General features: G+C 41.8%; 3 protein-coding genes across 7 annotated transcripts in view; 2 read left to right on the forward strand and 1 right to left on the reverse strand.

The window, feature by feature from the left end:
* Positions 1-15,737, reverse strand: part of dedd1 (death effector domain-containing 1) — a 33,810-nt gene extending 18,073 nt beyond the window's left edge. The window contains exons 1-4 of one of the 3 annotated variants that reach the window (XM_060921546.1): positions 15,656-15,737; positions 12,529-13,017; positions 9,063-9,164; positions 8,757-8,885 (exon numbers count right to left, since the gene is read on the reverse strand). In XM_060921546.1, the coding sequence (XP_060777529.1) occupies positions 8,757-8,885; positions 9,063-9,164; positions 12,529-12,982 (685 nt within the window). In that variant the 5' untranslated portion in view covers positions 12,983-13,017; positions 15,656-15,737. The other 2 variants (XM_060921549.1, XM_060921547.1) reach the window with 2 other exon arrangements.
* A 343-nt stretch (positions 15,738-16,080) lies between these two features.
* The window catches only part of rabac1 (Rab acceptor 1 (prenylated)), a 29,356-nt gene continuing 18,232 nt past the window's right edge, over positions 16,081-27,204 (forward strand). The window contains exon 1 of one of the 3 annotated variants that reach the window (XM_060920482.1): positions 16,081-16,155. Coding sequence is in view for 1 of the 3 variants with exons in the window: in XM_060920480.1 (XP_060776463.1) it covers positions 26,720-26,763 (44 nt within the window). In the remaining 2 variants the exon portion in view is untranslated. Of the gene's footprint in view, positions 16,156-26,704; positions 26,764-27,204 lie in introns of those variants that run through there. The other 2 variants (XM_060920481.1, XM_060920480.1) reach the window with 2 other exon arrangements.
* On the forward strand, positions 24,799-26,707 carry LOC132885949 (uncharacterized). The gene is made up of 2 exons (XM_060920479.1): positions 24,799-26,243; positions 26,336-26,707. Exon 1 carries the CDS (start codon positions 25,218-25,220, stop codon positions 25,881-25,883), a length of 666 nt encoding a protein of 221 aa, XP_060776462.1. The 5' UTR covers positions 24,799-25,217; the 3' UTR covers positions 25,884-26,243; positions 26,336-26,707.

A 27,204-nucleotide genomic window follows, 5' to 3' on the forward strand; every position in this document is an offset into this window, starting at 1 on the left:
GGCCACCCGGACATACAATTTTTGCACCTGTGTAGCGTGACTCAGAATATGGATTTTTTTTCCTTGCATAAATATTGCCAGTTGAACTTTAGTTGCCCTCCAGTGTGTAAAATCAAACATTTCATTTATTTCCTGACAGCACAAAAGTGTTAAAAGGTTCACCTGTTCCTTGACTCCTTGATTTTCAGCCTGTAATGTTGTTGACAAGCAAATTAATTTGATCACACATTATATTATAAAGAAATAATAGTTACAACAAACAAAGCCTTTTCTAAGCACCATGTAGTTGTAATATCTAACTAGTACAGATACAATTCTTCCAGTTTATAGGTTTCTCTTAAATAACTTTCAAGGAGTGCAGTGCAAAGCACACATTTTTCAGCCCAAAAGCTTCCTGGATATATTAACTCTTGATTAAACTAAGATGTTGATTGCAAAGGAGAAGTTTAAACATAACTGCTTTGTTTATGGTCATTTGCCCAAGTATTTGTCGCCCCCTGAAATGGTCTATTTCTACTGAAACAACTAGTAATAACTCACTACTCAAACATAAAAAAAAAAAAGAAAATATTTTCACAAATAATTTAAGAAATAGAAGACTAGGCTCACCAGCTGAAGTGATTTTTTTTTTCATAATTGTATTTCATTTTATTGACATAATTTTACAACTCCAAATCAGAAAAAAGTTGGGATGGTATGTTATGTTGAAATTAAAACTGAAAACAATTATTTGCAAATAATCTTTGACATGTATTGCACTCAAAACAATACAACAGCACATTATTTGATGTTTTAGCTCATGGATTTTATTGTTTGCTTGTTTTTCAAAATAAACACTTGTTTCAATTTTGATTCTTGCAACACATTCCAAAAAAAAAAAAAAAGTTGGGACAGTAAAGCATTGACCACTTTATAACGTCGCCATTCCTCCTCACAACACTTAAAGGATGTTTAGAGACTGAAGACACCAAATGACGAAGTGTTTCAGGTGAGATTTTGTTCCAGTCTTCCTGCAAACAGGTCTTAAGGTGTGCAACAGTACAGGGTCGTCGTTCTCTATAGGGGACGGAGGGGACGGGCGCCCTCTTCTTCCACAGCCGTGCCTTTGTAATGTGTGCGGAATGTGGTTTTGCATTGTCTTGTTGAAATCTCCCTGGAAAAGACGTCAGCTTGAAGGCAGCATTTGTTGCTCCAAAATCTCAATGTACTTTTCTGCATTAATGCTCCATCACAGAAGTGTAAGTTACCTTTGCCAAGGGCACTGACACAACCCGACCCGTACCATGGCACTCTGGCTTTTGGACTTGCTCCTGGTATCAGTCTGGATGGTCCTTTACATCTTTGGTCCGGAACTCACAGCATCCATTTCTTACAAAAAAGACCTGGAATACTGATTCGTCTGACCTCAATACACGTCTCCACTGTGTGATGGTCCGTCCCAGCTGACTCCAAGCCCTTAGGAGTCGACGGCGCTTCTGGAAACAGTTAACATAAGGCTTCCTTTTTGCACAGTAACATTTTAACTGGTATTTGTGGATGTAACTCCGTATTGTAGAGCTTGACAAAGGTTTGCCAAAGTAATCCCGAGCCCATGTGGTTATATCAGCTATGGATGAATGACGGTTCTTGATATAGTGCCACCTGAGGGATCGGAGCTCACGGGAGTTCAACTTAGGCTTGAGCCCTTGCCCTTTACACGCTGAAATTCCTCCAGATTCCTTGAACTGTTAAATGATGTTATACACCATAGAGGGTGAAATATCCAAATCCCTTTCTATCTTTCTTTGAGGAACATTGTTTTTAAACATTTTAATAATTTTCCTCACACATTTGTTGACAAACTGGAGATCCTTGACCCATCTTTGCCCTTCAAAGACTACTAAACCTTTCCTGGATACTGATTTTGTACCAAATTATGATTATAAATCACCTGTTGACATCATCTATTTCAAATCACATCATTATTTAAATGCTTTACCTCATTACTAGCCCTAAATTGCCCCCGTCCCAAAATTTTTTGGAAAGTGTTGCAGGACTGAAAGTATATTAACAAATTAAATGAAGTTGACCAGGAGAGGAGGGGAAAAAAAAAAAAAAAAAAAAACATGAAATATCTTGGGTTCATAATGTGTGCAATGAAATACAAGTCAAAGCAAATTTAGAAATCACTGTTTGTTTGTTTTTTAAATATTTTCTATATCATCCCAACTTCTTCTGATTTGTTGTCGTACCATTTCAGGAGGTTGTGTGAGTAATCACTTCCAATTTGCTTTACATTTATACTTGCTTTATTTTCAGGGAATGCACCAGTTTCACACTGGTGAACAATCTTTTCAGAAAGTAGCTGCCCTAAAGGTTGCAACAAATGTTCAAAACGTGAAGTCTACTATGCCCCTCACATTTTATTGTAATCCTAATATTAGAATTATTGATTTTTATTTATTTATTTATTTTTTTACTTAGTGGACCTTTATCATCTCACAGCCCATATTTCCTTTTATTTCCCAGTGACTAATGCAGTAGTTTGTTTACCTGGTACGGCAGTGCAGCATTAAACATAGCAGCAATCTTTAATGATTGTAATACACTCTTGCCCACTCCTTTACTCATTTACCACCCTTTCAGGCTGTTCAAACAGAAAATATGAAATCACCAACCATTCGGACACATTCACGTTCGTTTGAGCAAACACCACTGATTACTTTGTAAAATGCCTTTAGGGGGTGTGGTGTGTTTTTAGTGATGTATCTCAAGGCTTTAGAGCAGGGGTGTCAAACTCATTTTAGGTATCGGGCCAGAGAGTCAATGGGGCAAGCAACAAAACAAAACAGAACAAAAAAAAAAAAAAACCCACATCATCACTCAAATCTTTAGCTGTTTGTCTGCATTCTGAATGCACAAACAGATCGAACCTAAATCGGAGTCAAAAGTGTGACAGCACTAGTGAAAATGCTTCAATTTTGCATTCGTTTCTCATTCAATACAAGTTTCATTAAAATTATTATTATTATTAATAATAACAACTATTGACAACAACTTGAGTGAAAAGTTTAATCTTTGAAACATTTGCATGAGTTTCTTAGTATTCAGTACGTCCCCCCCCTTTTTTTTTTTTTTTTTGCTTTAATAACAGTGTGCACTCGAGCCGGAATAGACTCTGCAAGTTTGGGCAAAACCTTATGATCCGTTTTAGATCAAATCCATCGGAGTGTCGTCTGAACTCGTGCTCCAGTTGAAGAGATTAGACATGAGGAAGGTTAGGCAGTTAACATGGTCAAGATCACAAAATTCACTTACATGGAAATGGGGGCCTAGAAATAGTGCAGAATCTTGAATATTAAACATTTACTTTCTTTGTTTCCCAAAACCTTCTGTTTATTAAAAAAAAAAAAACCAGGATTTTCAATGTGGTCCAAGACTTTTGTACATTTCCTACAAAACAAATGAAAAGATTGCAATTTATTACCAGGTGTTAAAACCTGGAAGTAAATGGACTTAACTGAGATTATAGACGAAAATGTCTAGCTTTAGAACCAAGAATTACATTTCATTAGCACATTTGACACCGTGGTTGAATTTATTGCTCTATTTTGCCCCAGCAGAATCGCAGAGACTAGCCATGTCTCACTATTCATGTACTTCCATACTTACACTTGCTATTTTGAGTGCGTAAGTGTCTTCACCCTGATAAGTGTGACATTATGCAGCGCACTGCAAGTACCCGGACGGTGTACTCAAAACGGTCAAAACGCTGAGTATGCAACGCTGCACACTTCTCACCCTCAAAGGTCACCATCATGGCGACTTAGCAGAAGGGGAGGGAGGGAGCACCAACCTATTTTCAGCCAGTTGGAGGAGGAGGAGGGCATGTCATCGGTAATTTCTACATCGCGTGAAATATCCTTGCACACAAGTGAAAAAATATAAACTTATTTATTTTTAAGAGGTGAGCCAAAAAAAACCCTGGCAGATATTTTTTGGAAGGTTAAGCGACAGTCGCAGTTAAATATTGCAATCATTATTTCCAGGAAGTGCACAACATGCCTTGTTCGATAGGAACATAGTGTGCACAGCGTACTAACGGAAGTACATGAATTAAAACTCCGCAAAGCTCTCTCCCCAATATCTTTCAATTCAATTATGGTCCACAAGCCTCATTTTAATTGAGAATAAAAGATCGTAAGTTCATTTAGCTGGCTGGTTTAAAATCTTTATCCGGATGTTTGACACCTCTGTTTTAGAGAAATCATGAGGGAAGCTTCTGTACTCTGGAGCTTTCGCTGAAGAAGTACACAGGTCAGCGATCTTTATGCAATTTTTATAAAATATTTTTCTGAATAGTTGAAAGAGCTGTCCGTACAACACTCTTTTAAAAGAGATGTAAATTAACGTAAAGACCCATTTCGTGATTCCTGCGAGCCAAGTCTTTTTAGGTTACACGGGTTATCTGCTTTCATTTTACAAGTCACTAAAGGATGATTACAGCACTTTTCCACTGAACAGCCCAATACGGCTTGACAAACTTGAACCGAGCAGAACGGAGGTGTCCGTTTCCCATCGTATACATGTTAGCTGTGACGGTAAGAAGAGAGTTTCTCTAGAGGCGCTCAGTTGATGACTACTGATAGACTACTTAAATTTGGTTTGTAGAAAAAATGAAACGGTTGAACTGAAAGCAGGCATCTCTCATTTGATGTTACACTGAAAGTGGCCAATTTTACATGGATCACAGATAAGAAATGTAAAATACAGGTGAATATTATACATACAGGACACTTTTTCGATGGAACAAAAACGTGTTCTATTCCCTTCTGGCGGGTTTCATTCATTTGGTTTGATAGCGTGCAATACTGTTCGCATATCGCTTATCCTACGTGTATTACATCACTCTACCCAATGGAGAATGAGCGCTGAATATGGTTTACGATATTGCATGGTGGTCAAGACAACATGACATCACACATCGGAGTTGATGCGAATATGCAATGAGAGAGTTTTCTGCTGCGTATGAGCACAAGCATTTTTTTTTGTTTGCCAGGAAAGAGAAAGATGCGTTGAACACCCGAAAGGCTACCGAAACGCCATTAAATATTCTTCACCTATATTTACAAGAGAAAAACATACCAACGGACATAGAAAAACTGGAAAAGAGACAAGTCGGAGATGTAAAACTTCCACATTTGCGAGAGACTGTGACAACTTGTAAACAAACATGGCCGCCAGATTTGCTTCGTTAAATATGGAAGATTTTGAGAGAATTTTGAAAAGAGAAAGATGCGTTGCGCACCCGAAAGGAATGTATAATAATAATAATAATAATAATAATAATAATAATAATAATACTGAATGGCTTTTTTTGTGTGGTCTATCAGATACATTCCATTCAGCTAGCATGATATTGAACGAGTCAAATACTCGTTCAACATCATGCTAGCTGAATGGAATATATCTGATAGACCACCCAAAAGCCAGTCAATATTATTTAAATATCAAATAGAAAATATGAACGTGGGTAATTAAATAAAAATAACTCAACCATCATGCTGTATAAAACTATGTTGCTGCCTATTAAATCCACCAGACAAAGGACTTTTAAATTGAAAAGAGAAAGTTACTCTTTTCAAATACAAATACATGCACGGGTTGGTAGCTTGTAACATCGAGAGCCTGGAAAAAAAGCTTCAGACATGTTTGACCAATTTTGAGAAAGTTGTGAGTGTTTTTGTATCGCTGCTCTAATGCCACCAGTAGGCTGCCACGCAGTCTGTTGGAAGGGCGATACGTGACGTCACTTGGGTGCAAGGCTGAGTGTCGCTCTTCAGTACTGAAGGGGCAAAGCGTCAAGCGGTAATCAACTTCCGCAGACAAGATGGCGGAAAGTGACTCGGAAAGCAGCGAGTACGAATTCATCGCAGATTCTGCTGGCCTAGAACCCCATCAGTTTGAGCCAAAAGTTGAGGAAGGTGATTCTCAAGAATCATCAGAACATGAAGCCAGCTCTTCAGATTGAAGCCGAGGAGGAACAACGGATGGGCGACATGCAATGGTGTTCGTGCAAACGTTGTGATCAGACATGGCTGAAGCATGCTAACGAGTGCTTTTGCTGCCAGGAACGTGTAAAAACTCGCGCACTTGCCTCTTGGACAGATTTAGGCAAGTCAGATTGTATGCAGATCTGTTTGTAGGTAGTCTAGCAAGGTTACAGTCCGCAGGATGAGGCGGTCATGGCAGCACTACTTGTACCGGGGATATAAATATGAAAAGTTGCCTCCCCCCCATTCAGTCACGTAGGACTACATCAGACGTTCACTCTTCCCTCGCTGTTTATCAGTATTATCTTTCTCTCTCCACTTTGTTAGAGAAAGGGAATTTCAAATTTTTTTCATGTAAACTTTTAATGAAAATCTCCAGCCAGGAGCAACGATTGCTCGTAATGTGTGTATGTGTGTGTGGGGGGATTAAATGCAGATGAGCTTCCAAGTGACGTCAGGGCACTCAGTGCGTTTACATGCACATCCAAATCGAGCTACTGTCAGTAATCGAGCTAAGGGTCCCAGCAGGGGTGCCAGAGAAATCCAATCCTACATGCACACAAGGAAATCAAGCTATTGTGTGAGGTACATTGTGCGCCCGAGCCACAGGTGGCGCTACACGCCCCATTGTGTTGGTACACTTCCGGTAGTCGTCATGAAGAGCTATTCAAGAGTATAAACAAAGTTATCAGTTCCGTGTTCTCTTCTGCTGCTCGCTACTACTACTGTTGTCATGCCGACCGAGGCTGTTGTGTTTCCCGCTTGTGGTCTCGTCACTCGTCACTTCCAGAAGGGGCAGTGCTGAAGTAGCTTGACTACGTAGCTCGATAGTGTTTACATGCACCAAGTAGCTCAGCTACAATCGCATAATCTAGGTCGTGTAGCTCGATTACGAGAAATCCAGTTCGGTTCGATTTCAGCCGAGCTAAGGTGTTTCCATGGCATTTAGAACTTCGATTTCAGTCGAGCTACGGCAGAAATTCGATTTTCTCTATGTGCATGTAAACGCACTGACTGCCACAAACGATTGGGGAGGCGGGGATTTTTCTGATTGGTTAAAATATTTTCAATGGCGGCATTTATGAAATCATCTATGATGGGGGAATTCTACATAAAAACTGACTTTCGGAGATGGAAATCTTCGTTGTGTGAGCTCATTTCCAATTATTCGCATGAATCGTTAGATTACGTCATAATCTATCTTCGTAACTGTTTTAACCATGTGCTTTTTTTTCCCTTTAATATACCAAGCTGAACCTCATCATACAGTGGAAAAGTGCTGTTTTTAGCCAAACGCAAAATTCTTTCTATTACGAGATGCAGCTATGATTTTTTTTTTAAAGTTCTGACCATATTCCTTCTCGCGTCACTGTTTTTTTCTTTACTAATGTACTTTCGCTTTACATTGTTCCAGCAATACACTCCCAGACTCTACTGTTTAAACAATTTAATAAAGAAAGAAATACTTTCCCAATTTTTGTGTTGTGTTTTTTTTAACACAGCAGGTCAGTATTAATACATGGACAGGCACTTAAACGTGCTAATCTGAACACTGGTAGAGTCAGCAGTCTTGGCGAGATGTGCAATGCAGTGTGTGTGTGTCCGATTCAGACACTGAACCATCCTGCATCATACCGCCACAAAATGGCCGCCTGCGTTTCTGACAGTCTGGTGCGCCTCTTAAAGACGGAGGATGTCAGGAGACAAAGCGCTTGCTTGCCAAGTGTATTTTTGCACAAAACTCGGTACCTTCACTGCAATTAGATGAAAAATTAATTCAAACAAATAATTCAAACCAAAACCGTGAAGGATCAGAATGATCAGAGTTCGCTGAATGGGATTTGTATAGACTTTGGGGCAGATTATCGACAACCTCATGACTTTACGACATGCAGGTAAAGGAGTTTGTCTCTCTGAGGGCAAAATCTAATGATGAGCAGCTGTCAGTTTAAAGTGGTGAATAAATACAAGAACACCATGGAAGGGATAACAGGTTAGACGAATCATAAATATGAAATACGAATACTAGGGCTTATCAGACTAACACGTTGGAAATATGTGAAGGCATTGCCAAGCACATGAATTGAATTTGGTTGGTCTGTTAAAAGACTTGTCATATATATTTCAATACATTTATTAAAACCTGCCAGAGAAGTGAAGGAGCACTTTTATTCTGCTAATTGCTTGAGAGATCAGAGGCTGATGACAGGTCGCACAAACGCTAAACATGAGTGCAGATCGCAAGTACAGGGGTGATAGCGTTCCGGCGCCGAGCCGGATTTCCGGCGTACCGTGGCTGGGGGAAAAAAAAAAAAAATCTAGTTCGCCCATTGTCCTGTGTTATTCTGAGATGCGCAGATAGACAGTAAAGGGAATTCCGAATTCCCTTTACTGTCTATCTGCGCATCTCAGAATGACACAGGACAATGGGCGAACTAGATTTTTTTTTTTTTTCCCCCAGCCACGGTACGCCGGAAATCCGGCGCGGCGCCGGAACGCTATCACCCCTGCAAGTAAGTCTGAGAGGGGAATAGGGACATTCGTATTTGTTGTTTAGTTTTTGTTTACACATACAGGACAGAAACGGGCCAGGATGAAAGGCTGATTAAACCTGAAGTGTAGACAATGATTAAGAGATGAGTACGAAACGTTTAAAAAGAATGTTGAAAAGAAAGACGGAAAGAAAGAAAGAGAGAGAGAGAGATGAAGGTCAAGTGGGCTTACCGCAGGTCACTTTGTTAGGTGCAGGCTGAGGTACGATTTCTGACGCTTCCCTGGTCTTTCTTGCCCGGCCTCGCCCTCTTCCCTTTCTCCTTCGTGCTGGTGCAGATGCTGTGACAGCTGAGCCAACACCTAATCACCACATACACACATACCTCATGATCATTTCACATCTACTTCACAGGTGTGGACAAAACCACAAGCCCAGGCAACCAGACCCTTGGAGAATTTCACCGACCCGAAGTGACAAGTTTGTGAATTTGCGATCACAATAAAAAAAAAAAAAAAATAATAATCATCCCAACTCACCTGCCCTCCACTGAGATTCTTGTGTGTTCGCCAAGTCTGAGTGTGAACTCGTGTGTGCATGGTCTCTGCTTTCCAAGCTTATGGGTTCTCTCTCCGGTGACACTGACGGGAAGAATGCAAGAATGAATTTCGCTTTCAAGGACAACCAATGACATAAATTAAAGCCGTTGATATTAAAGGAAAACTCCACCCTGAAACACTGAAATATCGGTCATGTGCTAATTCACTAGCTGGGTCTGTATATTCATTGCTCCTTTGACAAGCTTGCTGTTGTGTACTGCACTGACGTCACAGGAGAAAACATTTCAGGAATCGCAAACGTACAGGATAATGGTGAGGATATGAAATTGGCTCTTAAAACAAAAGAGCAAGAGCTTCTTTTTCTCACTCACCATTTTCCAGTGATGTTTAAATGTCATATTAATGAGAAATCCAACAATCAAACGATGGTGACAGAAAACATTGGACTCAAAGTCCCAGAATGCAGTGCAGGTATATGACGCAACGGTTGTGGAGTTACAAGATGACAAGCACAATGGCCCTGACGGCAGGATTGGTATGAACGTTGAAGCTTTGGAACACTGTGTTTGAGCAGACCAATGACTTCAAAGCAAAAAACATGGATAGCATATTGTCTCTAACAAGAGTGCTCTGAGAGCACAATATCCCCCGCTGGCAACTCTGCCATAACTCTGGTAAAATGTGACTGAACTGAACAAAATTGCAATATGCATATTACCAACATACAACAAAAAATCCTGTCAAGTTTCATGAAATTCCTCCATACATTGTGAGAGGAATTGATTTCAGAAGGTGAGTACCCTTCCTGGGACGGATATCACCACGACATAATCCCCCTTCGGGCCTTTCAGCCAGCGAGGGATAAAAAAATGAGGATAGTTGATTTCAGGGAAAAAAATGAGGATAGTTGATTTCAGAAAGCAAGCACACCTTGATGAAATTGCCAAAGTACACGTTTGTTAATAATGAAGGGCAGAACTCTGGGAAAATCTGCCCAAATTAAATGAAATTTCAATCTGCGTATAACTGTCATATAACAAAGCCTTTTGCCAAGTTTGGTGAAATTCCACCACTAATTGTGAGAGGAGTTGATTTCAGAAGAACGCACACCCTCATGAAATTGTCAAAGTACAAGTTATTTAATCAAGGGTTAAAACCCTGAGAAAATTTTCACAAACTAAATTAAATCGCGGCGGCACGGTGGTGTAGTGAAGGCCCGGGTTCGAGCCCCGTGGCCGGCGAGGGCCTTTCTGTGCAGAGTTTGCATGTTCTCCCCGTGTCCGCGTGGGTTTCCTCCGGGTGCTCCGGTTTCCCCCACAGTCCAAAGACATGCAGGTTAGGTTAACTGGTGACTCTAAATTGAGCGTAGGTGTGAATGTGAGTGTGAATGGTTGTCTGTGTCTATTGGCCCTTTTCCACTACCCTTTTTCAGCTCACTTCAGCCCGACATGGCTCGCGTTTCGACTACCAAAGAACAGCACGACTCGGCTCGCTTCAGCCCTGCTTAGCCCCTAAAACTCGCACCGTTTTGGAGTGGGGCTGAAGCGAGCCAAGTGGGGCTAGGGGCATGAGCAGACACTCCCCTGTGCACTCATTGGTGAGGAGGAGTGTCCTCACATGCCCACACACGCCCCGCGAGCACGCTGGGATCTGTAAACACCGTAAACCCGGAAGAAGGAGAATTACGAGAATTTCTGAAGCCTTATGCGCCTCGCCTCATCTATACGCTCTTGCCAGTATCTGTTGGCGTTGTCGGTGACAACAAGCCACAGCACCAAGACCAGCAACACTAACGACTCCATGTCCTCCATGTTTATTGTTTACTATCCGGGTCGTGAGACTACCGCTTAAAAGGTCACTGATGTCACTGTTTGCGCTGCTTAACGACATCACGTGACGTCCACCCAATGTGTCCACCCACTTCCAACCAGCACGGTTCAGCGCAGTTGTAGTCGAAATGCAACTCCAACAGCCCCGCTCAGCTCGACTCAGCCCAACTCAGCACAGCATGGCTCAGCCCGACTCAGCCGCGTTTGTAGTGGAAAAGCGGCATATGTGTCAGCCCTGTGATGACCTGGCGACTTGTCCAGGGTGTACCCCGCCTTTCACCCATAGTCAGCTGGGACAGGCTCCAGCTTGCCTGCGACCCTGTAGAACAGGATAAAGCGGCTAGAGATAATGAGAGAGATGAGAAATTAAATCGCAATATGCGCATTACCGTCATATAACGAGGCCTTTTGCCAAGCTTCGAGAAATTCATCCGAAAACCGTGAGAGGAGTTGATGTCAGAAGGCGAGCACACCTTCATGAAATTGTCAAAGTACAATAAGGCTGTAAATCAAGGGCTACAACTCTGGTAAAATGTGACTGAACTGAACAAAATTACAATATGCGTACTACCGACATATAACAATGTCTCTTGTCAAGGTTCATGAAATTCCTCCCAAAATTGTGAGAGGAGTTGATTTCAGAAGGAAAACACACTCATGAAATTATCAAAGTATAAATTTTGTTAATCAAGAGCTGTAACTCTGGTAAAATTTGACCCAATTTAATGAAATTACAATATGCGTATTACCGACAAACAACAAAGAACCCTGCCAAGTTTCATGAAATCCCTCCAAAAATTGTGAGAGGAGTTGATTTCAGAAGGTGAGCACCCTTCCCGGGATGGACAGACGGACGGAAATCGCCACGACATAATCCCCCTTCGGGCCTTTTGGCCAGCGGGGAATAAAAAGTGACGTCACCACAGGTCTAGCGCCCCTGCTGGCTGGCTGCAATACAATTTTTAGCCATGCCCATATACTTCAATGACAAAATCGCCCGTTTTCCATGTCCCTTTTCTTGTCTCAACTGTCTTTCCCTCTTCAGTGTCTAAATCAGATTTCCCTATACTGATATCTGCATTTTTTTTCTCTCCAGAAATTAATTACATTTTTTAAGCTATTCTACTAAATCATAAAAAGGCATGGATACATTTGAGTATGAAGTGATTGACAGCCTTGGTGATGTACTGGACCTTGGTATTGGGAGAAGGGGGCGTGGCTACCAAATGAGTAGGTGTGCCTGACTTTGGTTCTTGTCTCGACTGTGCAAACTCTGGCTCCAAATTTGACAATATGGTGCAGGAATTTTGGCTTCCTTTCTATAGAACAGAAGGGCATAGATCCACACTGTCGATGATTTTTACAGTCACTGGGACAAACTACAAGGATTAAAGCGCTGCTGCATCGGTCACTTTAAGAACAAACAGCACAGTGTGTTAACATGTTGAAGAAAGTAACTGAAATACTTAACCCATAATTAAATCATAAAAAAATTATGTTCCAATGAAGGTCACACACTGATTATGAGTACTGAATATTGAATTGTTCATGGTGGATTATTCCTTTTATAATTTTCCTAGTCAGTTGCTTTGGTTTATCGTCGGTCCGTTGCTTACCTGTTCTTCTTTTCTTGCTGGAGACAAACGGTAAGAGGTCGTGCCGTGTAAGAATCCGGAGCAGCTGCAACAGAGGTTCCAGATTTGCTTCATTCAAAACACCACGTCTCTCCAGTTCCAGCAACAGTGCAACACCACTCTTTGGCTTGCAGTGGGCAGCAAATGGGCCTGGCTCTCCCTTTGGGTTTATCCTGCGCCATGCCTCCAAAAGGCGTGGGCAAGGAGAATTTATAGGTGAATCAGAGTCCGGCAAAACCTCTTCAGTCCAGCTTTCTGGATCGAGAGGATGCCTGGCAGGATAGGCTTCATCGAGAAGGAACGACAGGACTTCAACGTCAGTCTCTGTCAGCTGGGAACCCACAATTTCGAAGATTTCATGAAGAGACAGCATGTCATAGTAGCTCAAGCAGTCCGTCTCCTCCCAGTACAGAGAGTACCTTGAGCACGCCGCCATGGTTAACTGCTGCTAAGTCGTTCCACCACACGGTCCTGCAACAGCAAAGTGTCACAAATATGGAGTCTGATTATTAAAATATATAGACCCCTTGCACTGACGTCACCCGAAACCGGAAGTAAACAAACCCTGCGCCATATTGGAAGACCAACAAACTCGTGATTAGGGGGAAATAACGACAGCGCGTGGTATGTGAACCCACGAGGCACTTGGTTCATCAAAAACCTACAATGGTAAACTTTTGTGCTGTGTTAGGGTGTTCTAACAAAGCTGATGGGAAAGGTGAAAAGAAGTCTTTCTTCAGAATACCAGCTGTGACTGAGACACAAGGGGAGCAAACCAAGGAGCTTTCTGCCAGGAGACAGAGAGTATTTAGCTGCTTTATGCAGAGCGGATCTGAATACTTCAAGTCTACAACAGTACAGAATATGTTCAGACCATTTTGTTACTGGTAAGTCACTAGGCTAGAGTGTTGTAGAACATTTTTTTAAATATGTTTACTGAATAAAAACATCCTTAATTTTATCACATTTATGTTATATATTTCATTTCTTTCGTTTTAATTTTCCTCCCTCCATCCCTCTTTGGATTTTAAATATAGTTTTTCCCCCTTGTCCAAATAATTCAAATATATATAAATAAAAACAGATAAGTAGTAAATTAAAAATAAATTATGAAATAAAAAAATCCATAACAGCATGAATACAGATTGCAATCGTGGTCAAGTGCTATAATTTTTTTAACATGATAGTGGAGAATTTCATTTAATCTGCACTGATTATTATATGAATGTTTACAATAGGGCTGTTCACACGACATCTTTTACTCCGGTGTAGCACCGGGGCTGCCCCGGTAGAGCGTTCACACGGTACAAAGTTATACCGGTGTAGCCCCTGAAAGCTGCTTAAACCGGTGCAAATCTAACCCTGCTCGGGAGGTGGTTTAAGAAATTTACTCCGGAGTAAATGCTAGTTTGCGGGGCAGCACCGATATAAAATGGGACATCTGAACGCTACAGGGGTAGACTCGCTATGCGTGAGGAGAGTTGATTACATACGGGCACTGCATAATTTGCATCCTGGTATTTTGCACTTCCAAAATTGCTAATATCAACAACAACAGAACTGCGTGTCTTCCAGTGTTGCCAGATTGGGCGGTTTTAAGTGCATTTTGGCAGATTTTAACATATTTTGTGCTGGAAAACATCAGCAATATCTGGCAACACTGGTGTCTTCATCCACGTTGTTTTCCCGGCGCTTGGTGATGCCATGACAACCGGGAAAAGGAAGTACATTTTCACGCATGCGCATATTTAATTTCCGCATTATTACTATCGCAAATGATAGTAATAATGATAGGAAATGATAGCAATAAAAGGAAATGATATCAAAACTTTATTACTATCAAAGGAAATGATAGTAATAAAGTTTTTGCTACTATTGCACGGTCGCAGAAACTGCCGTGTGAACGCAAGTGGGGCTGCACCGGTGCTAACACGCTTCTCTCTAGTAAGCAGGGTTGTGACGTGTGAACGCTGCGCAAAATTTACACCGGTGTAAGATATATCGCAACAAAATACATCGGTGCAGCATCGATGCAAATATGTGCCGTGTGAACACCCGAAATGTCTGGGTAGCAAACAGATGGCAGAATTGGTGTCAGGTCCTCCTTATGTTTCCATTCTCCCTTGCCCCGAGTCTTATCATATGGGTCAAACCCATCAATCACAGCCAGTTTCTCCACATACCGTGCCCTTTCTGCAGCTGGTACTGTACTCACATCACCAGAATTATCAGCCATCGTGTCACTTTACTCTCGCTCGTAGTTTGTTTTATATTGTGAGTATGTATGTACTTGGTCTTCCAATATGGCGCCCTAACAAAATCTCGCGGTACGGTGACGTCACGCGGTAGCCCTCTATATGTTTTGTTGATAGGATTATCAGTAGTCTGACTGTACAAACATTAACCTGTTAGTAAGTAATATTCATAAGGGAGCTAACATCGAGCTGCATACGGTAAATAACAGTAAAACAGTAGCAGTGCAGAAATCAATTCCGAAAACATTATGATAAGAGGAAAGAATGAAACACGCCCTAGGACACTGATAATGCGAAATATTACGTCACGACGTCACGTGTTTACGTTACGTAATGTTTAAAACCAAGGCCGAGTGATGTAATTCTCTAGTTATGTAGCTCCACGGGACTACAGTTTGTATTTCAGACATTTTATATTGACAAGAAAAACAAGAACTGCTTGCTAGGAGTTTCTGTACTTCCGGTTAGCTAATCCCCCGCTCGCTAGCAAAACCGTTACCATAATAAAGCTAACCCCTTAACTAGCTAACACTTCTGACTGCCCTGTCGCCTCAGAACCGTAATAACACACCACAAAGACGCGCTGTGGTTGACAAGCACTTACTCTGGGTCGAGTTATAGTGAAATGTTGAAACTTTGCAATGCTCACACGAGAGAAATAAATACCAGTCGCTGTGCTAAGCGACTTTATCTGACTAGCTCCCAAACAGCTGACACTCCAGTGACGTCAGACCGCTGTATCCTCTCACAAACTCTTAGTACAGCTTTCAAAACGAACAACTTAAAGACTTTTTACTTCCACCAGCACGTAATCAAACAACTCGTGTTCAAAGTAGCCGTAATTCACCACTCACTGTACTGGAGGACCACACACAGTCAGATTTCTCGAAACATCCCTTCACAGCAACGGGTGGGCGATAACCATACAGAAAAACAACACACACTGACCAATCACGTATAGGGAAAAACAAGCGCATCAACCAATCACGTGCGAGTTGCGTTACGATGCGTAACGGCCAACAAAAGTCGCCATGTTGGTAAGGGGAAGGGAACTAACTCATGTTGTAAAATCGAATATTTTTTGATCGTCTAAAACAAAATCGATTGATATAATAATTTCACTCGCTAGCTGGTTTCTTGAGGACCAGCAAACAAGTGCAGTGAACGTTTGAAAAAGCACAAATATTCAAATATTACCCGTCCACAGTGTACGTTAGTAGTGTACCACCACTAGGAGGCGATAGCGGGCAAGGCACCTCGCTGAACAGGAAGCGAAGAAACTAAAGCCGTTCCACGTCATCAGCACACATCCGCCTTCCAGCGGCACAACGAAGGCGTCGCATATATATACTCAGTAAGAAACTGCTCTTTGTAGCAAATATTATTATAATTGTGAGAGTGAATTGACGTTTTATTTAGTGTTTATTAGTCAGTCGGTTAGTTTGTGTATTGTATTTTAATTATTTAGTAACACAGCAGCTGTCTTTCTTAGTGATAAACATTACAGTAACTGATCCTATAGATACTATATATACACATACATATGTGTGTATATAATATATACACTACCGTTCAAAAGTTTGGGGTCACTTTGAAATGTCCTTATTTTTGAAAGAAAAGCACTGTTCTTTTCCATGAAGATCACTTTAAAGGATATGGGACATGGATTTTTTTCTGGGTATAATTATGTATAAAGGACATAAGAAATGCCATCTAAATCACTGCAGGGCGTCAAAAATGTGAAAATCATCACATTATTCAACTTTTTTATACATCAGCGTAAAACAATGATTCGTTAATTAGCTAAGCGGTCACGTGACCCGTGACATCACAAAAACTTTTCAAGGAGCCAGCGCTTGGGAATCTAATGCCGCTTTTCCACTACAAACGCGGCTGAGTCGGGCTGAGCCATGCCGTGCTGAGTTGGGCTGAGTCGAGCTGAGCGGGGCTGTTGGAGTTGCATTTCGACTACAACCGCGCTGAACCGTGCTGGCTGGAAGTGGGTGGACACATTGGGTGGAGTTAGCGAAAGTGGGTGGACGTCACGTGATGTCGTTAAGCAGCGCAAACAGTGACATCAGTGAGCTTTTAAGCGGCAGTCTCACGACCCGGATAGTAAACAATAAACATGGAGGACATGGAGTCGTTAGTGTTGCTGGTCTTGGTGCTGTGGCTTGTTGTCACCGACAACGCGGACAGATACTGGCAAGAGCGTATAGATGAGGCGAGGTGCATAAGGCTTCAGAAATTCTCGTAATTCGTAATTCTTCTCCTTCCGGGTTTACGGTGTTTACAGATCCCAGCGCGCTCGCGGGGCGTGTGTGGGCATGTGAGGACACTCCTCCTCACCAATCAGTGCACAGGGGAGTGTCTGCTCACGCCCCCAGCCTCACTCGGCTCGCTTTGGCTCGCTTCAGCCCCACTCCAAAACGGTGCGAGTTTTAGGGGCTAAGCAGGGCTGAAGCGAGCTGAGTCGTGCTGGTTTTTGGTAGTCGAAACGCGAGCAGTGTCGGGCTGAAGCGAGCTGAAGTGAGCTGAAAAAGGGTAGTGGAAAAGGGCCATAATGTAAACAGGTTACCGAAATGGACACCATCGACAGTGACATTCCCGATGTTTCACAGAGATGTGAAGTTCGACCCTATCAATTCGAACCGATAGCTGGAAATTCACATGAACATGGATCTTGTCTTTACTCTGACGGGTCAGATGATTCTGAGAGTGAGAGTTCATTCAGTCCCCATGAAACTGAAAGCGGTCGGCTCGATAACACTTCCTGGTAAGTTAAAAACAATTCTGCTCAAAGGCTAATGATCTGTTGAAAGAAGTATTATTTTTGTATCATACATTGAAAGTTCATCATAGATCTAGCTAAAGTCCGTTGCAAGCTAGTTTTTTTTTTTTTTTTGCTGATATTTTTCGAGATTGATTGAGATACAATGCTTCCAGAGTCCGAGATGAAAACATTCAAAATGGCGAAACGAGTCAGAATTATGATAATCAATAATTTATACACCCAAAATTATAATACTAATCCTTACCGCATGAGGCCCATAGTAAAACCACGCTTCCAGGAGGGGCTGCCGTCTGCCTCCAAGGCCGACCGAGAGCGTCCCTCGTCGGGCACGGCCAGGCGGGCGAATGCCCTGGTCCGTCCGCCCTGTCTAAAAAATAATGGTACAACTCCGAGTGAAGGTATCAATGCGCTGTCGAAGTGCGCAGAAGGTGTTAGTACACCTGATATTATAGTGCGGACTTTCCATAGAAAATCGCCACGTTTCAATTTGTGTAACTGAACTTTGTTTCATGTCACTGGTCATATAAACCTATGTAAACAGGAAAAACGTGGAAGAGTTTGGTCGCATCTAACTACAGCCACAAAAAATACCGTTGGCCATGCTGAGCCTAGCTACATTGCTAACAGGAGTAACAGCGCGTCTGACTGACTGGGAGGTCGCAATACACCATGATGTTCAATGTACGTTAAACACTCTAAAAACGAAACAATTTTCTTGTCATCCAAGACGCAAAAACTATTTTGTCGCATTCGTCATCATCATGATTCACACTTCTCCATGTTCATCTACCTGCTTGTGCTGTACCCGAAAGTTTTTGTGATGTATGATCACGTGACAGCGGCTCTTCCAGTTGTAAAATATGCATATCGGAGCTCGAGCAGAAATGCCATATAATCATCACGAATATAACGATTTTGCTGAATTTAATAGATAATTTTGTATTTGTTGATGCAATTATTTCATATTTTTAATGGAAAGAAACTGATATAGCGTGCATTTATGTTTCATGTCCCATGTCCTTTAAACTAATCAGAAATCCACTCTATACATTGCTAATGTGGTAAATGACTATTCTAGCTGCAAATGTCTGGTTTTTGGTGCAATATCTCCATAGGTGTATAGAGGCCCATTTCCAGCAACTCTCACTCCAGTGTTCTAATGGTACAATGTGTTTGCTCATTGCCTCAGAAGGCTAATGGAGGATTAGAAAACCCTTGTACAATCATGTTAGCACAGCTGAAAACAGTTGAGCTCTTTAGAGAAGCTATAAAACTGACCTTCCTTTGAGCAGATTGAGTTTCTGGAGCATCACATTTGTGGGGTCGATTAAAAGCTCAAAATGGCCAGAAAAATGTCTCAACTATATTTTCTATTCATTTTACAACTTATGGTGGGAAATAAAAGTGTGACTTTTCATGGAAAACACTAAATTGTCTGGGTGACCCCAAACTTTTGAACGGTAGTGTATATACACACACACATATATACATATATATATATATATATATATATATATATATATATATATATATATACTAGTGCATCTCAGAAAAATTAGAATATTTTCCATCAGTTATTTAAGAAAGTGAAAATGTTATATATTATAGACTCATTACACATAAACTAAAATGTTTCAAGCATTTTTTCTATTTTAATTTTAATCAGTATGGCATACAGTACAAAAACATAAAAAAAAACCCCATCTCAAAATATTAGAATATTTCATTTCGAGTTTGAGTAAAACAGTATGAATACAGTATATCTCTCGGTCTAGTTCAGTACACACAACCACAATCATGGGGAAGACTGCTGACTTGACTGTTGTCCAGAAGATGATCACTGATGCCCTCCACAAGGAGGGTAAGCCACAAAAGGTCATTGCTGAAAAGGGTGGCTGGAAAAGGTGCACAAGCAACAGGGATGGCTGCAGTCTTGAGAGGATTGTCAAGAAAAGTTGATTCAAGAACTTGGGAGAGCTTCACAAGGAGTGGACTGAGGCTGGTGTCAGTGTATCAAGACCCATCACGAACAGACATCTTCAAGAAAGGGGATACAACTTTCACATTCCTAATATCATGCTACTCCTGAGCCAGAGACAATGTCAGGAGTGTCTTATCTGGGCTAAGGAGAGAAAGAAATGGACTGTTGCTCAGTGGTCCAAAGTCCTCTTTTCAGATGAAAGTACATTTTGCATTTAATTTGGAAATCACGGTTCTAGAGTCTGGAGGAAGAGCGGAGAGGCACAGAATCCAAGGTGTTTGAAGCCCAGTGTGAAGTTTCCACAGTCTGTGATGATTTGGGGTGCCATGTCATCTGCTGGTCCACTGTATTTTATCAAGTCCAAAGTCAACACAGCCATCTACCAGGAGATTTTAGAGCACTTCATGCTTCCATCTGCTGACGAGCTTTTTGGAGATGCTGATTTCCTTTTCCAGCAGGACTTAGCACCTACCCACAGTGCCAAAACTACTACCAAATGGTTTGCTGACCATGATATTACTGTTTGATTGGCCAGCCAACTTGCCTGACCTGAAGAGGAAGATGAGAAACACCCGACCCAAAAATACAGATACGCTGAAGGCCACTATCAAAGCAACCTGGGCTTCAATAACAGCTCAGCAGTGCCACAGACTGATCACCTCCATGCCACGCCACATTGATACAGTAGTTCATGGTAAAGGAGCCCCAACCAAGTATTGAGTGTATAAATGAATATACTTTTCAGAAGTTGGACATTTCTGTATTGTAAATCCTTTTTTTTGATTGATATTAGGGAATATTCTAATAATTTGAGATACTGGATTTCTGATTTTCATGAGCTATAAGCCATAATCATCGAAATTAAAACAAAAAAGGCTTTAAATATTTCACTTTACATGTAATGAATATAGAATATATGAAAGTTTTAAATTATGAAAAAAGGGAACTTTTTCATGGTATTCTAATTTTTTGAGATGCACTAGTGTGTGTGTATGTATATGTAATATATATAAAATATATATGGGCGGCACGGTGGTGTAGTGGTTAGTGCTGTCGCCTCACAGCAAGAAGGTCCGGGTTCGAGCCCATGGTTATCTGTGTCTATGTGTCAGCCCTGTGATGACCTGGCGACTTGTCCAGGGTGTACCCCGCCTTTCGCCCGTAGTCAGCTGGGATAGGCTCCAGCTTGCCTGCGACCCTGTAGAAGGATAAAGCGGCTAGAGATAATGAGATGATTATATATATATATATATATACACAAAAAAAAAACCAGTCAAAAGTTTGGAAACACCTTCAAATTTGATGTTTTTATTTATTTATTTTTCCTACATTGTAGAACAATACTGAACTCATCAAAACTATGAAATAACATATGGAATTATATGGTAAACAAAAAAGTGTTAAAAAACATTTCATCTAGGGCTGTGCCGATAGACGATGCCATCGTCCATCGACGATGGTGGTCATCCATCGCGATGGAGAGCCACCATCGTGATACCACGCCCCCTCCTGTCATAAACATGCATATACGGTATCATCTGGGCCTATTTAACCTAAAAAGTTAGTTTTTTGTTAGTTTAGTTAGTTAGTTTTGTTTAATATATAAATATATTATATAACATGTATATATATAAATACATAATTATATAAATCATTATAAAGTAATATCCTATTACCGCTTGTTCACGTAGGCTATGGTGCAGGGACGTGCTAGTGAACATAACGTGGTTACACAAATACAGTATGTTACTAATAATAAATTTCGACTTCATTTTTTAGCCTACACTATACTTTTAATGTAAAATTTGTCATGTTGTTCAAACAAATAGCCACTATTAACGACTTCAGTCGGGAAATACTGCACCTTATCAAACGGCAGTGAAGCGCAGACTTCGGCAGAAGTCAAATAACTTTAATCTGGTAAATAGGCCTACTTTCAGACACAAAATGGTCCACTCTAAGCCATAATGTCAAACCAAATGGAAGAATGAAGGTGATTCTGATAAATGTAAAGACAGTAAAAAAAAAAAATATTAAATCATGATTTTAAAAGCTGGTGCAATAATTCAAACACTAATAAATTGGAAAAATTAGCGCGTTCAAGTGCGCACTAAAGGCCGAAACGCATCTTCAATTGATATGGTGTAAATAAACAATGAGTAATAGCTTAAGTGTAGTTTCTTCTCATAGTTTGAATACTAGTCTTTCACTGTTAGAGCTGATTAATATCTTAGCGTGATCAGCGAGTGCTCGGGGAGGTTCATTTCCACCTGCGCTTTGCGCAGCTCATTTCTCCGAAGCCAGCTGTGCGCAAACGCAGTGTTGACTGCTCGGCAAACTCCAAACGCTCGGTCTGTACTGGCCCTCTGTAGCGCAAGCGAGTTGGTTATGGCCAGGTTCAAATTGTGCCCAAAACAACTTAACCACGGCCATTTCAATTGCCTGATGACTGCAACAATATTCGCCCCGTTGTCCGTTGTTATACAGGCGATCTTTTTCTCCTCTATTTTCCATTCGGCAAGTGTCTCGCGCAATGCGTCTTCTAAATTGTCCGCTGAATGTGTCTCTGGCATGAAACTCGTCTGCAGGCATTTGGATTGCATTGCCCACTCTCGGTCCACATAATGTACGGTAGCTGACATATAGGGCATCATGTTGCAGCTGGACCACATATCCGTTGTCAAGGCCAAATATTCCACATCACCTAGCGCTTTTTTTTCCTTTACGTGCCAAAGCCTCGGATGAGTATCTAATACTTTTAATAATAATAATAATAATAATAATATATTTAATAACGTGGTATTAAAATCCCCCCCCCCCCCCCCCCCCCCCCGCCCACGATATCATCGTCCATCACGATGTTTGCACTGTAAACATCGTCGATGCCAATTAAGGGGACATCGCACAGCCCTAATTTCATCTTTTAGATTCTTCAAAGTCATCACTATTTGATAACAGCTTTGCAAACCATTGCCATTATCTGAACCAGCTTCATGAGGTCGTCACCTGGAATGCTTCTCAATTAACAGGTGTGTCTTGTCAAAAATGGAATTTCTTGCCTTCTTAATGCATTTGACACCATCAACCAGTAAAGAGTAAATAATAAAAATACAGTAAATAGCCCTGTTCGATAACTGTAGTAATACATATTATGTCAAGAACCACTCAACTAACTAAAGAGAAATAACAGTCAGTCATTACTTTAAGACACAAAGTGTCTTTTAGTTACTTAAAATAAAGAAAAAACATAGAATTTGAAGGTGTTTCCAAACTTTTGAGTGGTACTCTGTGTGTGTGTGTGTCTCCTAACATCACAGAGATACAGCAGTGCTGCTTTTAGTTGTTTTTGGGTAACTATTCACTGATGTAACTTCAGTAAAAACTGGTAAAGCTAGATGCTTTCTGCCTTCATTGGTTGGGCGTCACTTCAGAATGAGAACGGAGTTTATTGCCAAGTACCTTCTCACGTACAAGGAATTTGCTTTGGTGCTTGAACAGTCATGATAAAAGAATTTTAAAAAAGACAAAAGTAGTAATATACATAGAAAAAAAAATAAGAAATTTGAAAAATAGACATATTTAAGCAATATGTGTATGGGTTGTTTTGAAGTCCAAGCTGCACACTGTGTCCCGGAATGTGCAATAATAGGTCACAGGATGAAGATGAAGAAGAGTCATGACATGAATGTGTGAGAAGAAGAGAATATGTGCAGTGGGTTAAATAAATAGCCAAGCTCTACAGTGTGTGCTAGAATGTGCAATAAAGGTTCACAGAATGAAGATGCATGACATGACCGTGAACTGTGCAGAATCGCAGTTCAGAGAGGTAGTGTGTTAATGTCACAGAGTGTGAGGTTAGAGTTTAGAGTCAGTGGGGGTCTCTGACCTTATTGATGAGTCCAGCTGCAGTGGGGAAAAAGCTGGCCTTATGGAGTGAGGTTTTAGTTCTAATGGACCACAGTGGTGAACCGTTACTATTAGGCCAGAGACTTCAGACACACCAAAAAAGCAACAGGGCAAAGGATTTTGCAAGGAATTAGCAGCAGGCTGCCAGGTCGCTCCGTTGTGTGTAGCTGCCAATGAAGTTCATTTTAAAATAGTAACTAAGTAAATTACAGTCTGATTGAAAAATACTGTTGTGTGCAGCGTGGAAGAAGAGTCTGGAGACAGAAATCTTAGTTTCTCGGTCGTTAGCCTGTGCTACTTGCACTCGATAACACTGGCTTGACCACCTTATTAACATTCGCTAACACTACTGATGAACGCTACATCGGCTGGAAGGTGACTTCACTGCTGCGCTGATGCACGGTTAAGCCCGTGTTGGTCTTTGAGAAGGCAGAGGGCGATACATTTTTGGTGTCTCCCACTATAAATCAAAATCTGACTGGTTAATTCATCTGTCACTTCCTACATAAACATACACTGCTATGGCCTTCTGTCCTGGCAATGAAGTCCTAACCAATGAGTGAGCAGCTCTAAACTCTTCTCAGTCGAGAGACAACAAACAAACAAACAATCTCATTGGATAACTTGATTTTAAAGTGCTCTGATTGGATGAGCCAGACCATGTGACCATGCCGTAGTGTAAGAAGTTATGTTACAGAGCCAGGCAGCATATTACAGAGGGTAACCGAGAAAGCCAAGCACGCACACATCTGGAGGGAAACTTCATGCATATTTTGCAAGTATTTTACAGGGAAATGGTTAGTAATTTATTAGCTGAGAATGCACCAGAAGGCCGCCAGACCCCCCTAGCATTAGCACACCATTGGTTAAGCTGGCTACTTCAGATTTTCTGGAGAACCCTGCTTAGCTGTCTGAGCTTATCTGTGAACCAGGGTTTGTCATTATTGTAACTCGCAGTCAACCACCTCATTTTAGACTTCTGTGCCAGACTCTGAATATCACACATGTATAATGGGCATGCAGTCAAGCCGAAAAGTCTGCACACCCCTTTCACCTTCTCCACGTTTTATTTTGTTACAGACGACTTCTACAATAGATTGAATTCATTTTTTGTCACAGAGTCTCATCTCATCTCATTATCTCTAGCCGCTTTATCCTTCTACAGGGTCGCAGGCAAGCTGGAGCCTATCCCAGCTGACTATGGGCGAAAGGCGGGGTACACCCTGGACAAGTCGCCAGGTCATCACAGGGCTGACACATAGACACAGACAACCATTCACACTCACATTCACACCTACGGTCAATTTAGAGTCACCAGTTAACCTAACCTGCATGTCTTTGGACTGTGGGGGAAACCGGAGCACCCGGAGGAAACCCACGCGGACACGGGGAGAACATGCAAACTCCGCAAAGAAAGGCCCTCGCCGGCCCCGGGGCTCGAACCCAGGACCTTCTTGCTGTGAGGCGACAGCGCTAACCACTACACCACCGTGCCGCCCTTATTAAAAATCAAAATGTAAAATATATGTATACACGTGTGCACACCCTTTGATATGACACCCAAAAGTGAGCAGAGGTGTATTTTGTTTCCACTGATACTGCTTGAGATGTTTCTACAACTTAATTGGAGCTCACCTGTGGTAAATTCAATTAATTGGACATGACTGGGGCTTGCCAACACCTGCCTATATGAGGTCCCACAGTTGCCAGTGCATGTTAGAGCAAACTCCAAGCCATGGGGTCAAAGGAATTATCTACAGACCTCAGAAACAGGATCGTGTCAAGGCATAGACCTGGAGAAGGGTACAGAAAAATTGCTGCAGCTTTACAGGTCCCAAAGAGCACAGTGGCCACCATCATTCGTAAATGGAAGAAGTTTGGAACCACCAAGAATCCTCCTAGACCTGGCCGCCTGGCCAAACTGAGCGATTGGGGAAAACAGGCTTTGGCCAAGGAGGTGAGCAGGAACCCGAGGGTCACTCTGACAGAGCTCCAGTGTATCCTTGTGGAGATGGGAGAACCTTTCAGAAGATCAACCATCCAGGCAGCACTCCACAAATCAGGCCTTTATGGTAGAGTGGCCAGACGGAAGACACTCCTTAGTAAAAGGCACATGACCGCCCGCTTGGAGTTTGCCAAAAGGCACCTAGAGGGCTCTCAAACCATGAGAAACAAGATTCTCTGGTCTGATGAAACCAAAATTGAACGTTTTGGCCTGAACACCAAGCGTCACATCTGGAGGAAACCAGGCACCACTCATCACCTGGCTAATGCCATCCTTTACAGTGAAGCATGGCGGTGGCAGCATCATGATGTGGGGATGTTTTTCAGCAGCAGGAACGGAGTGACTAGTCCTGATGGAGGGAAAGATGAATGCAGCAAAGTACACGGAGATCCTTGAAGAAAACCTGCTCCAGAGCGCTCTGGACCTCAGACTGGGGCGAAGGTTTACCTTTCAACATGACAATGACCCGAAGCACACAGCCAAGAGAACAAAGGAGTGGCTTCGGAGAAAGCCTGTGAATGTCCTTGAGTGGCCCAGCCAGAGCCCAGACCTGAATCCAATTGAACATCTGTGGAAGGAGCTGAAAATGGCTGTATACCGATGCTCCCCATCCAACCTGACAGAACTTGCAAGGATATACCAAGAGGAATGGGCAAAAATGTCCAGAAACAAGTGTGCCAAGCTCATAGCTTCTTTCTCAAGATGCCTTGAAGCTGTAATTGCTGCCAAAGGTGCATCAACCAAGTATGGCTAAGGGTGTGTACAGATACACTATATTGCCAAAAGTATTTGCTCACCTGCCTTGACTCACATATGAGCTTAAGTGACATCCCATTCCTAATCCATAGGGTTCAATATGACATCGGTCCACCCTTTGCAGCTAGAACAGCTTCAACTCTTCTGGGAAGGCTGTCCACAAGGTTTAGGAGTGTGTTTATGGGAATTTTTGACCATTCTTCCAGAAGCGCATTTGTGAGGTCACACACTGATGTTGGACGAGAAGGCCTGGCTCTCAGTCTCCGCTCTAATTCATCCCAAAGGTGTTCTATCGGGTTGAGGTCAGGACTCTGTGCAGGCCAGTCAAGTTCATCCACACCAGACTCTGTCATCCATGTCTTTATGGACCTTGCTTTGTGCACTGGTGCACAGTCATGTTGGAAGAGGAAGGGGCCAGCTCCAAACTGTAAAAACAGTCTGCATGCCTAGCTGCTTGATTTTGTACACCTGCGGCCATGGAAGTGATTGGAACACCTGATTCCGATAATTTGGATGATGGGTGAGCAAATACTTTTGGCAATATAGTGTATGTAACCCCTAAATAACCTATTTTTGTCAGTAAAATTTGCATATTTTCTAAAAACCTGCTTTCACTTTGTCATTATGGGCCATTTTTTTGTGTAGAATTTTGAGACAAAAAATGGACTCGATCTATTGTAGAATAAGTCTGTAACATAAAACATGGAGAAGGTGAAAGGGGCGTGCAGACTTTCCGGCTTGACTGTATATGTTCATTTTATACCCATTGGGTGTCCAGCTATAACTATGCTGAAATAGAATTAAAGCCCCTCACCCATTCAAAGGTATGCTCTGAGACCGGAAGAAATCTTTCATCTACATCAACAGGCCATAGATTGATTGATTGATTGATTGATTGATTGATTGTTCAGAATGTTGAATTCAGTGATGTTGAATTCAATGTCCTCTCTCTCTCTCTCTC

Source organism: Neoarius graeffei, chromosome 5 (genome assembly GCF_027579695.1).
Source record: "Neoarius graeffei isolate fNeoGra1 chromosome 5, fNeoGra1.pri, whole genome shotgun sequence".
Taxonomy (NCBI): Eukaryota; Metazoa; Chordata; class Actinopteri; order Siluriformes; family Ariidae; genus Neoarius; species Neoarius graeffei.